An 18,852-nucleotide genomic window follows, 5' to 3' on the forward strand; every position below is an offset into this window, starting at 1 on the left:
CGTGGTCCATCTCCACCTCGGATTTTAAGGAGATTTGGGACAGAAGCAAAGATGTAATAATAAAGTAATAAAATAGCGCCAGTCTGTTTTTTATTTTCATATTAACCCGACAGAAAGCACAAAGTCTCCGGGTTTATAATATACTTATACTGCTTTGTGTTTCTACAGAGTTTATTTATATTTATTACATCATAATGTGCTTTAAAACAAATAATACATTTATTTTGAAATGTAAGTGACCTGAAAACAGCGCCATCTGGCGACAGAAAGAAAGAGAGATAGAGAGAGTAGAAGTAGTAGTAGTGGTAATTTATTTTGTTATTAAAAATATCTATCTATCTATCTATCTATCTATCTATCTATCTATCTATCTATCTATCTGTCTGTCTGTCTGTCTGTCTGTCTGTCTGTCTGTCAGTGGATCTAAAATATCTACACACCCATATGTAATTGCAGGTGTTTAAAATATAAAGACAGAAACAACAATATAAATGTCAGCAGACTCCTGAAAGTTCACCATGGTGGATATAGCTTTTTTTTTTTTATTGGTCTCCTCAGACCATTGCACATGTAAATACAGGTTAAGGGCCTTGCTCAAGGGCCCAACAGGGGTAGCTTGGTGGTGCTGGGATTTGAATGACCTCATGGCCTTCTGATCCAAGGTCCAATGCCCAAAATACTAAGAAGGCGTGGATGGATGGATGGATGGACAGACAAATAAACAGATAAACCGACAGAAATACCAGTATTCAGCTTCCTACATATTGCTGTAGATCTCTTAGCAGCTTCCACAATGAGTTTTACTCTCACACTTTAATACATCTTACAGGGACGTCGTGTTCTGGGCGACATCACTGTGCTAATTCCCTTTTCTCTATTTGTTAATGCAATAATTCAATAGTCTAAGAATCACTTTTGAACAAAACCTGAAACGTTCCGAACACACACACATCCCGTAAAGGGTGTACATACTTATACTTATACTTTTTTTGTTTGTCTTTTTTAATCGGTTCCAATTTCACTTTGAGGGTGAGGAAGGTTCTGTCATTTCAACACTTTTTATATCCGCTGTAAAAAAGGGATGCCATTTAAATTAGGGCTGTAAAATCTAATCAAAACCTATTATTATTATTATAATAATTATTATTATAAACACTTTGTGGCCAAAGTATTAGGACACCTAATCCCACACACTCTCAGCAGAAGCTTGGGGTTATATTGTTTGTTTTATTTATATAGTAAAGAATTAAACGAGTAACAAAGCTTGATACTGGGGATACTCAGGTCAAAGCCCTCAGGTCCAGCTGAAGAAAAAGCAGCTCTAATATATAATATATATAATAATTAATAAGCTCCACTCATCTGTGAAGATGTTCCACTAGATCTTATAGAGGCCTGGGGTGCAGTCAGCGTTCCAATTCATCCCAATAGGTTTTAAAGTCAGAGCTCTATAACAGGAGATCTTCCACTCCAACCCATGGAAAGCAGATCTTTATTGTTCCAGCTTGTCATGCTGGAACAGGTTTGGGTCTCCTAGTTTAAGTAAAGGAAGAATTTCATGATAGAGCATCCAGGGGCGTTAACATGTGGGTGGAAAAGTCGTGTCCCAATACTTTTGATCTGCATAGGGTGAATTCACTTTCAAAAGACTGTGTATCAAAAAGTATGTTTTGCTAGAGACATCAAAGCACATCTGTACATCTTCAGATGCACATCTGTACATGGCATCTGCTAAAATAAATGCAATCCTTATATATCCATGTTCATATTCTCCACGTGAATCCCTTTAATGAGCTCGTGGATGAAGATTGAAGAGTACAGATTAATGTAGAGGAATAATCATCATGCCAGGTTCCAACATGAGTTCTTTTTATTCAGGTAAAAACATCAGCAATGTTTATGTACAAAAAGAGGCAATAAGTTAAAGAACAGTTGTAGGCCAGGATGTGAAAAGGAGCAGACGAAAACAGCGAGAAGATCTCGCTTAAGCAGCACAGTGATCGCCGTGGAGAAGGCGTATCTCGCTGGAGCTTCACATGTTCACCCTGGGGTTGCCCTCGGTTCCTGCGCTCTTCCTGGAGGCCTGAGCGAGCAGGTTGCGTACGTGTTCCTCGTCGTCAAAGGGACAATCTTTATACTCACTCCTCAGCCAATCCCTAAACTGAAAACGGTTTTCAATTCAAGAATTATTTATGATTTAGATTTTTTTTAATAGTTTTTATACATATGCTGCCTTCCAGAGTCAATATCCTAAAGCATTTTATTCCTCACAGCAATTAGACACACGCTGCAAAGTATATTCATCATAAAAGTTGAAGTTTTTATCCATTTATAGTTACAATTACAATTTCTTACAGAAAATGTCCCCAGTCATCAACAGTTACATCCCTGTGAGTGTTGGATACAAAACGACGAGTGATTGAATAGAAATCTGCTGTTACAGAAAATAAATCAGCAACCTTCAGACCAATCAGAATAGAGGATTCAGCAGGTGTGGGTTGTGTTACAATAAACCAGTGACATTTGGATTGAAACGTGGGGGTTAGTGAGTAAGGAATGATAAATAACATTACTGGGGTTTCTAAAGCATTATGAGTGGATGGATGGATGGATGGATGGATGGATGGATGGATGGGTGGATGGATGGATGGATGGAAAATTGGTTTAATGAATGGATGGACAAAAGGTTGGTTGATGAAAGGATATATAGACATATGGATGAATGAACAGATAGACTAATGAAAGGAATTGGACAGATAGGTGGATAGATGGTGGGATGTAAATGGATGGATAAATAGACAAAATCAGTGGATGGATGGGTTAGGCCAGAGGATAGAGGAATGAATGAATGGATGGATGGATGGATGGATGGATGGATGGATGGATGGATGGATGGATGGATGGATGGATGGACAAAACAATGATTGGCTGGCTGGGTTAAGGTAGAGGATAGGGGAATGTATAGACAAATGGATGGATGGATGGATGGATGGATGGATGGATGGATGGATGGATGGATGGATGGATGGATTGGTTTAATGAATGGATGGACAAAAGGTTGGTTGATGAAAGGATATATAGACATGGATGAATGAACAGATGTAAGACTAATGTAAGGAATTGGACAGATGGATGGATGATGGGATGGAAAAGGATGGATAGATAGACAAAATCAGTGGATTAATGGATGGGTTAGACTAGAGGATAGAGGAACGGATGGATGGATGGATGGATGGATGGATGGATGGATGGATGGATGGACAAATAGAAGAATGTATAGATGGGTGGATAGATGGATCAGTGGACTATAAAAAAAACCCCAATCTGATCTTCAAATCAGCAAAAAATTTACTAAGATCTCAATCTGAATTTAAAGTTCAGATTAGAAAATAATGAATATTCCCCGCTTGTTCTGAAACACACTCAGAGATTCCTTGAAGTCTAAGAAGGTCAGAGTGTTGGTTAGATTTATGGAAATGAAGATAAGATAACTGATGCTTGAAAGCAGACGTTTCAGTTTCTTCCCTCAGAACACCTGTAAGCCTGTGACTCACTATCTAATGTGACACTTCACCATGGTGTGGGTGTGTGTATGTGACAGACCTCTTCCGCCTGCGTGCTCTGAAACTCCTGCAGCTGTTTCTGAAAGCCGGGGTTAGGCGTGGCGCAGGGCCGTGCCGCCCTGACCGCTGCCAGCGCCTCCTGCCAGCCCAGACTCGTCACTGTCATGATGTAAGCCACGACCAGCGTAACGCTGCGCGACACACCCGCCAGACTGTGCGACAGGAGGAAAACAGAAAAGCGTACAACACTTTCACTCTAATGGTTTCAAATCGCTCGGTTTCCGTCACTCCTGGGAACGAGCTCAGAGCAAATTTGTGTGACAAAAAAAATAAGTGTCTTGTGCGCCTTTTTTTATTATCCCCCGTTGATAAGATAAGATCATCTCGTGTAATCACGATTCACTCATCTTCGAATCTTCCATCACGGTCACGTGACCTACTAATCAAACATAGCAAGCGAAGCCACGCCCACTGCAATAAAGTCCAAACGGTCAATTTGCATTAAAATGTGTGTGTTTGTGTGTCATTTCCATATCGGTCGTTTTGACCTTGTTGTAGGGGCGTGACATCGCAAGCTACGTCTGTAGGGGCGTGACATCGCAAGCTACGTCTGATTATTCGTACCACTGCTTTGAAACTCTCAAAATCGTATTAAACAGCGTCTAATTATTCATTGTTCCGTGTTTTTTGAACTCCTGGTTTGGTTTTGGGTTCATTTTTCATTGTATTCCTACAGCACTTTAAACAATGGATCCTGTCCCAAAGCAGCTTCACAGAAATATATTTATTTAAATATAGTGTAAATATAAGTATTTTTTTCGCATAATAAATTTAAAATGCGAATTTGGAATGCAACCCAGGGCTATGTTTTATACTACAGAACCTGAAACCTGAAGCACACCTCTAAGGGATGGAGATGAGTTGTGATGTCCTCATCATAAGTCTAGACATGGCCTAGGAGTCTTAAAGAATGCTGTATATATTTGCCTGTTGAATGAAATTAAAAATGTTTTTAGTTACGTATCGTCAGCGTCAAAGTAAAAAATCGAACCATCGTAACTCAGGGGACCATCTGTATTTAATCCAGCCTTAATAAGGATTAACACTAATAGGTACAATTCTATATAGGGAACATTTTAGGAATTTTAAATGTATATTCGGAGTCCATGTGTTTATATTACTGTGGTATATATAATAAGAAACTAAAAAATGGGGACGTTTTGTAATGTTCTTTGTCCATTTAGTGATTTTTCAGGTACCTGTAGCAACACTTTTTTTGTTTAGTTTTGTTCCAGAAAATCTATTTACTTATAATTTTTGAAGTGATGGTCATATGTGGAGTCTGTGATAAAAACCTTTTATGCTTTGGGACAAACCATCGTCAACCCACTCTTATTTTCTGCACATGCGATAATAAAATCTACACATAAATCACATAAAAAATGACAACAATGTGGGACCGAGTGATCAGTCGTGCGATAAAGGTGCGTAATATTTTCTCACAGGTTGTAAAAACAATATCCTATCCAAAAATCTATTAAAATATGCAAAAATATGTATATAAATTGCTGTAGGTTTTTTTTTTTTTTTTTACTTTTACAGGCATGAATTCATCATTAAAAGAAATTTTACTGTTAAAGATAAATGTTGTTATCCTTGAATTTTTAGTCTACCAGATTTTATTTATATAGATATATATTTATTTTATTAATAAAGATATATATTTATTTGATTTATATAGATATATTTAACACACAAATCGATCACTGTACACATTTGTTACAAGTAGCTTCATTTCTATTCTTTTGAATTGTTATATCCAATTTTATTAGTTTTATTCAAAAATCGATTCACAAACACGGGATTTCTTTAAATAAATGTAGCCCTATAAATGTATTACTGGAAATGAGGTGATTTCCAAAAGGCTCTGATCAGGTGCGTGTTTAAGCTGTTACTTTCATAGGAAGCCATTTTGTAGTCGTGTTGCTACAAATGTTAAGTAAAATCATCATCGGATTTCATACTGATATCATTATATATAAAAAATATCACATTATATTATATAATATAGTTTAACATCATATATCATTTAGTATCATATCATATAGTATCGTATAATATTATATCATAAGGTATCATAGTATATAGTATCATAGCAGTATCATATCGTATTGTATCTTATCATATAGTTTCATATTATATAATATAGTTTTATATCATATGATATTATATGTGAAATTTTTGCAAATTCAGCAAAGATTTAGGAGCATTAGATGATGTGATATGAAACTATACGATATGTGATACGATAAACATCACATAGTATCATATATAATATAATATTGTGTCATATATCATCATTTTATATCATATACAGTAGTTTCATATCATATATAATCTTATGGTACTAAAATACATTTAATTTAATTGCAAATTTTTACTTATCGTTTTTTTTTTTATTATTTATTTATTTAATTGTTTTCATTCTTTTTTTTAAGATTACAGGTTTTATATATTATATTATATTATATTATATTATATTATATTATATTATTTTATATTATATTATATTATATTATATAATTCTGAATTATAAGCCCTAATAAAGGATTATTATTCCGAATTCGAGTTTCCAAACACTGCGAGACAAAAAGTTGGTATAAGATTATGTGCTTTTTCAATGCAACATTCCACGTTTAGTCCAGATTTCTGTTATAATAAGCTCCATCCTTCTGGGAAGATGTTCCACTAGATTTTTCGGGGACAAAGGTATTAGTACTGATGTAGGTGAGGGTGAGGTGGCCTGGGGTGCTGGAGCATTAAAAATGCATCCCAGAGGTGTTCAATAGGGTTGGAGCACTAAAGCAGACCTTTCACTCCAACCCAAGCAATGGAACAGATTTGTGTCTCCTCGTTCAGGTGAAGTGAACATTTCTGAAGACGTCCTATACATTAATGTGCCTTTCGGTTTTGTTTTAACATTTTTGGGGGGAGAACCACATCTGGCTGGAAAAGTCAGGTGTCCCAATACTTTTGCTATATTTTGTATGTTGTGATGTTTGTTTCAGACGTTTCGTGGATTTACTCGAATCCACGTGTTGTTGTTCCGAGTGTAAAAAAAACATTGTAGATGAGTTTGGGCCTTTGCGTAGCCGAAGTTCCTCCCACGGCGTAATCTTTTTTTAAAAATCGCCAACTATTTCTCTTTAGTGAACTTTTCGAAAGCCCTTTTTCCTGTAATGACACACGACACACACGTGTTAGTTTAGAGTCGGTGAAGAGGGCGACGTTTCTGAGAAACACAAACTCACCAGATTTGGGAGGCGTCGGTGGTGAACGATTCACCCACCGTAATCACACCGCTGCCTCTTAGAGCAAGTTTGTGTGTGTGTGTGTGTGTGTGTGTGTGTGTGTGTGTGTGTGTGTGTGAGAAACTGGATACATGATGTATTAAAAAGTAATCGAGGTCTTACACACTTACCAGTGGACCAGACATCCTTCTCCTTTCAGCCTGCACTCATGCATAAACATGATGCTCTGCTTGAAATGCTTCTTCCTGAGTTCACACACACACACACACACACACACACACACACACACATAATGTGTGAGAAAGAAAAAAAAAAGAGATACAGTCAGAGAGAGAGAGAATTAGAGAGACGAAGTGTGTGTGTGTGTGTGTGTGTGTGTGTGTGTGTGTGTGTGTGTGTGTGTGTGTGTGTGAGCAAAGGAGATAATCATCTATACGTATTTGCATCAGGCAGGATTTCCAGGTTCATCGTGGGACACCTGGAAGATTTATTCCTGGAGAGAATATGATGTATATTGACAATAGGGAAAAGGGGGCGGGGCTTCGAATATGAGGGGGCTTTAAGAGGGCGTTGAATAAAGCTTTGTCGTACAAAAATAAGTTTTATATGTTTTTCTTTACCTCATTTCCACGTCGGATGAAGTACTGTTGGGTTTCCTGCTAACGTGCGAGACCCTCCTCAGGGTTCAGAGGGAGTTGAGGAGTTGTTTCTGTCGGCTTTACCTCAGCTAGACGATCGGAAAGCACTAATTACGCCATCTAGTCGAATTCAGGATTCCTACCGGAGAGTTTTGGGCCAATAAGTGGGAGGGGCATAATCTGTCACTCTTGTCAATCACTGCATGCTTGTGTATGCAGAAGGGGACAGATAGCAGCGTCATGTGGTATGGTAGAGATTGAAGACTGGCAGATGATAAGTTGGGGAGAGAAAAGTACAAAATAATAACACTATATTGTACGTTAAGGGAAGAACAATATATAAGAACCCAGGATTTAGACTCCATACATGTCGGGAACCTGAGAACATGAGCAACTTCATGCAGACGGTAATCTGAGCTCAGGGTCAAACACTAACATGACCCTGGAGCTAAGAGGCAGAAATGGTATACCACTGTGTCGCCCCTCGTCGTCATATATATTTATAAATAAGGTGATGCTCCAGGGGTAGGTTCAGGGTTACACGACTTCAGGAGGTGAACAGTGGCCTGACGTGAAGCGGAGTGATTTATAATGGATTATAATTTGATTATAACCTTATACTTATATCACAGCCACTAAGAAGTACTGATGACTTAAAGCTTCGGTTGGTGTTTGTAGTACAAAACTGTCTGAATGGAAAAAACGCGCTTTTTTTTCCTGTATTTATTTTATACACAGTGTGTCTGCTGCTCTCAGAAATACAGTAGTGTTAGGATGTAACGGTACGTCGTATTTGTACTGAAATATTTCAGTAATATTAGTAATATTTCGATACACGGCTTGTGGTTCGGTGCACATATGTACATATTTTTATGTGTGGAACCTACATAAAATCTGAGTTCCCTCAGGAGCGTATTAAGTGGCGAACCACAAGTTTGTTTCATCTCCGCCACGCACTTTAAGCAAATTTTTTATTAATATTATTATTATTATTGTTATTAAATTTGAAAACATAGGGGGAGTGGGAGCTCAGTGGTTAAGGCGCTGGGTTACTGATCAGAAGGTTGGGGGCTCGAGACCTGTATCGTCAAGATGACATTCTTGGGACCTTGAACAAGGCTCTTAACCCTCTGTGGTCCGGGGGCGCCGTATCACGGCAGACCCTGCGCTCTGATCTCAAAGAATCTGTGGCACTGGCGTTAACCGCTATCCACTTATTGGTTAGCGGCTAACGCTAGCGCTACAGATTCTTTAGCGTTTCATATCCAGCTTTAAGAATTTCTCTTAAAAGGAGAAAATCCTGACAATTCAACTTATCGAGGGAGTGAACCGGATGAAAGGGGATAAAGTTAAAAGGGGATTTTGACATCATTACCAGTTAGAATCAATTAATTGGACGATGGATGTTTTGTTATTATAACTATAAAAAATCCTAATTCAATCGCTGACCTCCCAGGGTCCAAAATGTATACACACACACACACACACACACACACACACACACACACACACACACACACACACACATATATATAGTATATCAGATATTTATATATAGTATATAGATAAGCTGTCATAGAGCAGGGGCTGCTTATGTGTGTGTGTGTGTGTGTGTGTGTGTGTGTGTGTGTGTGTGTGTCCTGACAGGCTCATGCTGAGAAAATGCAGTGTGTGTACTGTTGTTGGACGGAGTGGGTTTCGTACTGGGGTGTGTTTAGGGCTCCACAGGGTTCCGCAGGGTTCACGCTTATAAATATAGGCGCAGCAGGGACCAGGCAGGCAGCAGCACACACTCACAACTTCCTTCCTGAACTCTGAGAGCCACAAGAGGAAGTGGTGTGTGTGTGTGTGTGTGTGTGTGTGTGTGTGTGTGTGTTTGTTTTCTAAGTACCTGGTTGGGTTCATATTATCTAATCCTAGCATATTTACTCTTGTCATGTGTTAGGTAATTTTATTGAATTTTTACGTGTGTGTGTGTGTGTGTGTGTGTGTGTGTGTGTAGGTTTATCCCCCCCCTTTCTAATGGTTGCCAGAGTAACCAGAACTGGCAGAAGACAGGATGATAGCGAGATATTTATTTATTTCATTTATTTTGGACCCACATCATAGTCCCATGTGATGTGTTCGGTACTCACAGGTCCTGCGTGGGAAGATCAGCAGCCGGGATGCAGAGATAGGTCATCTCCTAATACAGGGAGGAACACACACACACACACACACACACACACACACACACACACACACACACACACACGATCATGAAGCTCTCATAAGAATGTTGTTTGATTTTTGGTGTTCTTTTTTTTTGCGATGAACATTAAACGGCACATACTAATCAGCTTCCACTCGCCTGCCCACTCGTCATATTCCCATCACATGCATTCTGCTGCTCCACAGAGAAACGAGTCGTTCATGTTTAATTCATGTGTTCTACGAGAGAGACGCTCTACATGTTGGGAACGCATCTCCAACAGGGGGGAAGCAACACTTGGTTACATAATAGCACAGAAGTTCAGCCTTTCATCCAACAAGCAGATTCGTCTCTCTGCTGCACACACAAGGCTTAGCGAACGATTCGTATCAGTGCATCGGCATACGAGTTAACGACGTAAAGCCTGGGATACGAGCTGCCAATCGCGATGTATCATTTTGAACATATTTGCATACTAATAGTAGATGCACTACACATTTATTATTTAGAAAGTGACCGATAATTTGTGCACAGTATTTGGTATGTAGGTCGATTTCTCCTCGTTTTTTATCTGTTCTCTCAGCAGAATATGACGTATCGCAACACTACGGAGACCGAGGCGTGTCCTGAGAGTCACATAGAATTAATAGATTAGATTTTTTTTCTCCTTTCTTTTTTTGTTGCACTACAATGGCGTGTTTGTGAAGGGGCCATGCATTAGAAGGCAGAAGGCACTTAAGTAAGCTGATGATTAGCTGTCCGTCTGAACAAAAGGAATAATAGCTATATACTATATTGAATTACAGAGCATCATGTATATTATTGGTCGGCACCGCATCGTAATGGGGGTGGGGGTTGTATCGTATCGTATCGGTAGCGGCTTCATTTGTATCTTTAATGTGGTAATTTTCCCAATAAAATCCCTTCCCACTGTGTTTTATTACTCTTAGACCATTACGTTCGGTTGCTGTATTTTCAGTGTCGTGTAGCTCAAGATCGCATGCTAAATAATAAGTCGCTGCAAAAGGGAAAACATTTCTGGTAAATTTCCGGAAACTTTCCAACAGAACTTTTGGAAATGTGGAAAATACTCCAAGTTGGAAACTTACAAGGAATTTATTGAAATTTTATGGGAATAAATTAGAAACTTGGGGAAATGCATGTAAACTGGGTCATATGTGGACATTCATGGAAACTAATACAAATTATTTAAAAATTGTCATGTTTGACATTGTTTACACACAGAAAAAGGAAGCTTTAAACACAAATGTATGTAATATTGACGTCATTCACTTGAACACTCACCAAGAAATGCAAGAAATGATCTGTTATGTTATGGAGGAAGGAACGGTGCATGTAGGCGGCATGGCCTCAGTAACCCTGCAGTAAGCGTGCATGTGATTGATGAATGTGCAGGTAGAAATTCAACTGGAATTGCATTAAATCTGGTTGTTTGAAGCAAGATATTATTAAGTTCGCTGTTATAAGCTTTCCTGAAATATTTAGTAAATTCCCGGTTTATTCCTATTCATTCCCATTGATTCTCATATATATTCCTATTAATTCCCATGTAAAGTGGGAATTCCCAAAATTTTGCAATCCTAGTTATATATTCTAAGCTCTTGAGGTACAGGAATCTCTACAGGAGACATACTTATCCCTAACACTACCTGTGTTATAAGCACCTTTGCTTTTCACTAAGTCTGTAATTTCAGTTGACCAGGAAGTTCTGCTGCAGCTGGTGCTGGTGCTGCTGCTGCTGATACGGTTTGTACTGGAGCCACTAAAAAAATGATTTGAGAACGTATATTTGGCATGAGCATGCAGAGTTGGTATTAGTCAAGTCTAAGAGGTGTAGCGCCCCTTACTGGTGATCTAAAATGTAAAGGTGCATTTCTGAATGATTACAGGTTTACATAAGAATAGCTTTAAAAATTAGGACACCTGACTGTTCCACACATCCGTGGTTCTTTTCCAAACGGTTACTACAAAACTGGAGGCACACAGTTGTATGATGTAGCATGAAAGTTTCCCTTCACCTCAACAAGGAGATCCAAACTTGTTTCAGCATGAACGTACCTGCACACAAAGCCAGCTCATGAACATGGGTAAGAGTGGAAGATCTCCTGCTATAGAACAGCTTTGGGATGAGTTTTTCATGAATCCTCACCTCACCTACAGTACATCAGTACCAGACTTTGTAGCTGAACACCAAAATCTGGTGAAACATCTTCCCAGAAAAGGAAAAGTGGAGCTTATTATAACAGTAAATGGGGAATAAATGTGGAATGTTCAAAAAGAAGAAACGTAACAATCCACAAACTTTTGTCTATATGGTGTATCAGCTTCAGTTTTGCCTTCTGTAATGGGTCATGACTTCTATCCTGTTATTGCGCATTACATAAAGTCAAACAAGATTTCTTTTAAAACAACCTGCTCTTCCTCAGCGATGCCAACTAGGCAGATTTTCTCCAGTATTGCCGAATATTTAAACGTGTTTTGCAGTGGAGGACAGTAATGACGTCAATGTAATTTGTTACTTCGCTAAAGTAGCTTTTTACGTATCTGTACTTAACTCAAGTATTTCCTTTTGGGGAGATTTTTGCTTTAACTTCACTACATTTTAAAGTCAAATATATCACTTTTTGCTCAACCCCATTTTTTGAAATCAGAAATTACTTTTTATTTATAAGCGAATAAAAAAAATGTGTTGTTTAATTGTGTTAATAGTGTAGCGAGAGCTTTGTAAAAGTCTAAGTACTTTGGATATTTAAGTACATTTGAATGCAAATACATTTGAATTTTTACTCAAGTGAAAGTTTAAAGGGACACTTTTACTTTTACTGGAGTCATAATTTACCTTGTGTATCTCCACTTTCACAAGTTGTTTTATGACGTTATTAAAAGAACACACACACACAAGACCGAGTGAGAAATCTGCACAATGGCCGACAAGCCATAAACCAATGAGGGTAAAACTACACTTCATTTTGTATGAATTAGTCACGGTGTAAGATCTACATGTTCACTTGTGAACAACGTGATGTCTAATTTCTTTGCTATTGTTCTTGTGGATTTGCTGTATTTTGCTCAACATACTCACACTGACAGCTCAGGCAGCCCATAGTGAGGCTGTAAGCAGTGGTTTGCAACTGTTCTGTACTGTCAGTTCACATGATTCATCAGCAGTGTGTAAAGCCTAAATGATCAGCACAGTTCCTAATAACCAATCACTGATCACTATTGGTTACAATAACCTTCAACTGATCTACATTGGTCTGATCTACATCGCTAATCACATTTGTTCCCACTGACCACTTACTGACCACCATTGTTCTTAATGACCAATCCCTTGCCACCAATGATCCAACTGATGACCATCATTCCAAATGACCAGTCACTAGCCACCATTATTCCCAATGACCAATCACTGATCACCATCATTCCAAATGACTAATCACTAGCCACCATTTTCCCCAATGGCCAATCACCATTTTTCCCAATGACCAAAAACTAATCACCATTATTCTCAATAACCAATCACTTATCACCATTCTACACCGTTCTGGTCCCTCACTGGTCATAATTGCTCCCAATGCCCAGACATTTATCACAATTGTACCCAAAAATCAATCAATCACCATAGTTTAGTCCACCCACACAATTATACTGGTCTTTATTTGAAAAAGTAGTAGTGATATTTACAGCAATAAAATTTCTTCTATCTGTCTCCTGACTCATCACTACTTCATTTGATCTTCATATAAATGACATTTAAATGAGTTCTTGATAGAAAGGATAGAATGGTGCAAATACTGAATCTCATTCTTTCAATGCTTCATTTCAAGAGTAAAAAACGCCCCCCAAAGCCCATTACCGCAAAATCCTGTACATGGCACACAACTTCTCATGTGAACGACGGATGAGTAAATGATGCCCTTTTATTTGGCAAGTTGTCAAGCATGTGGTTTCAATAAATCAATCATGGTTCACGAGTCATGCCATTATGTGTAAAGATGTACTGATTATGCATTTATTATGAAATTCTAGACTAGACGTCCGTGTCTGTGTCTACCGAGGACAAAATGCCACTGTGCAACACGAGATGCCTGTCTGAATATTACGCCTGTCATGGGAGATAGCAAGCTGAGATACACACTCTACACACTCTACACACACTACACACTGTACACACTCTACAGGACTCAGTTAGGGGGATAAGATGGAAACAGAAATCCTTTTTTTGGTATCAGTTTCTCAGGGCCATGTAACTAATGAAATATTTGTCTCCATGGAGAGAAATCTCCATACATTAACAAGTTACGAGCGGGGTTCATTTCCAGCAGCTTCATTTCCTGCACACAGTTAATAAGTGTCAGGTGGAAATGGTCTAATCGTCTTACGATTTAGTGCAAATGAGTAACTGTTCAAATATATCCATGATTGGTTCCAATCAATATAGAAAATTACAGGATGATACAAAGTGCTGACCCTGGAGACTCCTTCCATGTCCTGAAAAGCACCATATCAATAATAACACGTTTCCATTTGTTAAATAACGTTTGTTTGTGTTGTTCAGATCTGTTAGATGGCACGCAGTGTCTGCTCGTCCAACCGAATGAACGGAATACAATCAACCCGCCAATCAGATCAGAGAATCTCAACCCTGGTGTGGCTCACGTATTCTGACTTGTGGTTCGGTAATTCCTGTACTCGGCAAAAAGACGAAGTATGGCGGCTAGAACGTGGCATTTCTTTCCAAAATGCGTAGGACTTTTCATATCGACCAAACCTGTTTATAAGATTATGAGGGGAAACAAATGACTCAGTATGTTACTATGAAAGTATTTTATGGGTAATTTGTTATGTAAGGACCAGGACAGGGGGAACTGTGTGTATGTGTGTGTAGTGTGTGTAAAGTGTATGTATGTTACTTGTAAGATGGGTGCTGCAGTGTCGTGAATGGACAGGATGTGCGTGATGTTGTTTCTGGCCAGCTGCTCTCTGTCTCTGGCATCTGCAGAAAATAGAACAAAGATGGTGCCTTCATTGACTCGTCGCTCATTGGACATTTTTTTATTTATTCGATTTTTGTTGTTATTACCTTTGAAATTGCCCAAATAAAGGCCAGGCAGCACCTGCAGATGGGGGACAAAAAAACAAAACGTTTACATTAACGGTATTCGGAAGATGACCTGTCCAGAGCGACTTACAATGAAGTCTTAATCAACAATACACATACTGTACTGGTTCATTTTGACACAAACGATTGATACCACCAGTCTAAAATTCTCTGTTGGGTGAAAATACCTCAAAAGATTTTTTAGAGTAATTATTTAAGTAGTGCTGTAAGAGGTGGGTCTTGGACATGGGGTGGACATTAAGTGGAAGTTCTTTCCAACCCCTAGGTGCCAGAACAGAAAAGAGTCTTGAAGCATGTCTTCCGATGTTGTATATTAGAAATTAATATGATTGTGTTAGATTAGAAATGTGAATAGAAATAGACAGTTGATTGTCCAGGGTTACCCCCAAGGTTGGGTTTGGTGACCAAAGGTGAGATCAGATAGTTGTAAATAGAGATCATAAGATCTTGACATGGAGAAAAATCAGCTGGAATGAAAAGCAGCTCAGTTTTGCTGGGATTAAGCTTCAGCTGATGAGCTGCCATCTATAATGAGATATTTGCCAAGATCCCAGTGGAAACAAGAGCTCCAGGAAATGCTCTAACAAAAACACAATAAATGCTCCAACACACAATCCAGCTCCAAGAAACACAGCCAACAAATGCGCCAACAAACTTACCATCAAATGCACCAACAAACCCAACAACAATCCCACCAACAAATGGTTTAACAAACCCACCAACAAACACTCTATCAAACTTTTCACCAATAAACGATTCGGAAATATTATCCAACAATCCCACCAACAAACGCCTCAACAATCCCACCAACAAACACTTCAACAAGCTCACCAACAAACCCACTAACAAACGATCCAACATACACCAACAATCCCACCAACAAACGCCTCAACAATCCCACCAACAACGCCTCAACAATCCCACCAACAAACGCCTCAACAAACTCACCAACAATCCCACTAACAAACGATCCAACACACACCAACAATCCCACTAACAAACGCCTCAACAATCCCACCAACTAACCCACCAAAAACCCACTAACAAACGATCCAACACACTCCAACAATCCCACCAACAAACACTTCAACAAACTCACCAACAAACCCACTAACAAACAATCCAACACACCAACAATCCCACTAACAAACGCCTCAACAATCCCACCAACTAACCCACCAAAAACCCACTAACAAACGATCCAACACACTCCAACAATCCCACCAACAAACACTTCAACAAACTCACCAACAAACCCACTAACAAACAATCCAACACACACCAACAATCCCACCAACAAACACTTCAACAATCCCACCAACAAATCCACTAACATCCTAGCTTTTAGACTAACTGCCCTTAAACTCCAAATATTTTACAGCTTGGTACCTTTTTTTACAGGTGTACACGTCCTGTACAGCAATACCTTCAGAAGTGATGAACATATGGATAAACATCCAACATGAACATATCAACTTTTATTTAATATTTTACAATGGCTTTTTTTGTTTATTACACAAATTTAATTGTGATAAAAGCCATCAAATGTCTTCACTTTTTTCTTATGTCATTTATTAAACATGTTCAGTGTCCAAAAATGAGTTTAGTGACACAGATACTAATAGATGTGGTTGTTCCCCAAACTGTTCCCACAAACCTGGAGGCATAGAATTGTACAGAACATATTTAGATGCAGGAGCATGAAATTGTCCAATCACTAGAACTAGGAGATCCCTGAGTTGGAGTGGAAGATCTCCTGCTATAGAGCTCCAACCCTAGTGAATACCTTCGGAATGAATTGGAATGCTGGCGGCACCCCGGTGGAGATCACAAATCTCTACAAAATCTAGTGGAACATCTTCCAAGAAGTGCGGAGCTTATTATAACAGGAAACGGGGACTGAATGTGTGTCCGCAAACTTTTGTCCATACAGTGTCTGATTTCACAAATGACATTGTGTCTCTCCCCATTAAGACGACAAACAGCAGCAGACTTTGGGGTCTAAACATGCTGACATTTGTTTATCAGATTCTCTGTAAAAGATCTGAAATGAAAAGTGCAGATGTTTCTTTTTTTTCATTTGATTTAGAAATGATCTGAGCAGCAGCGGTGAATTTTATCTTCGAATCATCTTTTTCATCAGTTTTCCTGTCCCAAGCGGTTTCATGTAGGAGTGTATCCTCCTACACACACACACACACACACACACACACACACACACACACACACACACACACAGAGAGCACACACGGGGGGGGGAGTGTTGGGGGGGTGTTTAAAACTAAGTATACGCATGAGTAATACTTTTTTGTAAATTAAATGTCAGATTATGACTGAACGCATGACTGAATTTTTGACATTTGGTAAGAAATATGAAAAAACAGACAGAAAGAAAAAAAGACAGAAAAAAATAATTTATTATATATATATATATATATATATATATATATATATATATATATATATATATATATATATATATAAAGAAAGGACTTTCCTGGACTTTGCACTGGTAATATATAATAGACAATAATATAATATATATTATACAGTGCTTACCTTATTAACCCCGTTGCCCATGTCAGTATCCTGAATGTATCATGCGCCTCTTCTACTCCAGGTTGAACACACACTAACACACTCACACACACTCACTCACTCACTTACACACACTCTTTCCGACTCCAGTATTAAACTACATTAGGCAGACAAACAAAGTCGGAAATCCTGAAAAGATCGCACAGTCTGCTGGGAAACGCAGTTCTCCCGTGAACCGCTAGGCGGCGCCCTGGAGTCAAAAATCACACTGACTTGAGATCAGCTCTGCGTCTCGGCTATGGGCTCAGGATGTAAAAAAAGGATTCGGGATCTGATCCCAGATCAGCGTCCACGTCTTAACTCGAGTCCTTATTAGGGTCATGGGGGGAAAAAAAGACTGAACATAAACATTTATAGACAACAAATAAACAATTACAATTACAAAAAATCAATTACAATCCAAAAAATTAGTGATTCTGGAAATCAGCGGGTTCTCATTTGAAGCTTAACTAACAGCAAGTTGCGGATTGTCGTAAAATTTGCTGGAATCCGCAGCGGGACCGAATGCTCAGGAACGTTAGGAATAAAATAGTAAACTATTTATTTGGTCAAATACTGTTACGTTTATAAAGTGACATAATGTATAGATAAACTCACTACGATAACATAGGGGCTGCGGGGGGTGCGTCCAAAATTTGCGGATTTTCAGAACTCGCATCGGTCTTAGAACGTAACCTGGGGGACCACTATATATATATATATATATATATATATATATATATATATATATATATATATATATATATATATATTGTTTTGTTTTTTTATAGATAGATAGATAGATAGATAGATAGATAGATAGATAGATAGATAGATAGATAGATAGATAGATAGATAGATTAATTGATTTTCGTGTCGGTACAGGACTTTCAGTTTGGTGTACATGTGTACCGAATGCATAAACATAAAATCCAAGTTCCATCAGGAACGGTTTAAGTGGCGGACTGCAAGTTTGTTTAGTTTATTGTTTATTCACGGTGGCCACTCGATCCGTACCGGAAACAAGATTTATACTTCACATGTATGAAACATTCCTGACAATTCCACATATCAAGGGAGTGAATGAATGAATAAATGATAGAAGCAATGAACAAATTTATGAATAAATAAATAACCTTGTGTGTTTTTAAGTAGAACAGTTAAGTAAAACATATCTTTAGAAAATCAAATATTAAATGAAACACACACACACACACACACACACACACACACACACACACACACACACATCTGTATTACCCAAATTAGGTCTAACAAATTTATATTTATTTAATTTTATAAAATGTATTTAACTTGTGCCACTTTTATCGATTACGCGATTTAATCAATATAACAAAATGTTATGCATTAATTTGTTTTATTCTAGTTTATTTTGATTTATTGTTTTATTATTGTATTAAATGTTTTT

The 18,852-nt window shown here is 38.2% G+C and overlaps 1 protein-coding gene across 1 annotated transcript; it reads right to left on the reverse strand.

Moving 5' to 3' along the window:
• Positions 1 to 1,847: 1,847 nt before the first annotated feature.
• On the reverse strand, positions 1,848 to 17,548 carry dusp22b (dual specificity phosphatase 22b). The gene is made up of 7 exons (XM_046851413.1): positions 17,406 to 17,548; positions 14,808 to 14,841; positions 14,638 to 14,720; positions 9,648 to 9,697; positions 7,045 to 7,119; positions 3,604 to 3,775; positions 1,848 to 2,161 (listed from the first exon to the last, which is right to left on the reverse strand). Exons 1-7 carry the CDS (start codon positions 17,424 to 17,426, stop codon positions 2,033 to 2,035), a joined length of 564 nt encoding a protein of 187 aa, XP_046707369.1. The 5' UTR covers positions 17,427 to 17,548; the 3' UTR covers positions 1,848 to 2,032.
• Positions 17,549 to 18,852: the final 1,304 nt, after the last annotated feature.

The sequence above is a fragment of the Silurus meridionalis genome, chromosome 6 (genome assembly GCF_014805685.1).
Source record: "Silurus meridionalis isolate SWU-2019-XX chromosome 6, ASM1480568v1, whole genome shotgun sequence".
In the NCBI taxonomy this organism is placed as follows: domain Eukaryota; kingdom Metazoa; phylum Chordata; class Actinopteri; order Siluriformes; family Siluridae; genus Silurus; species Silurus meridionalis.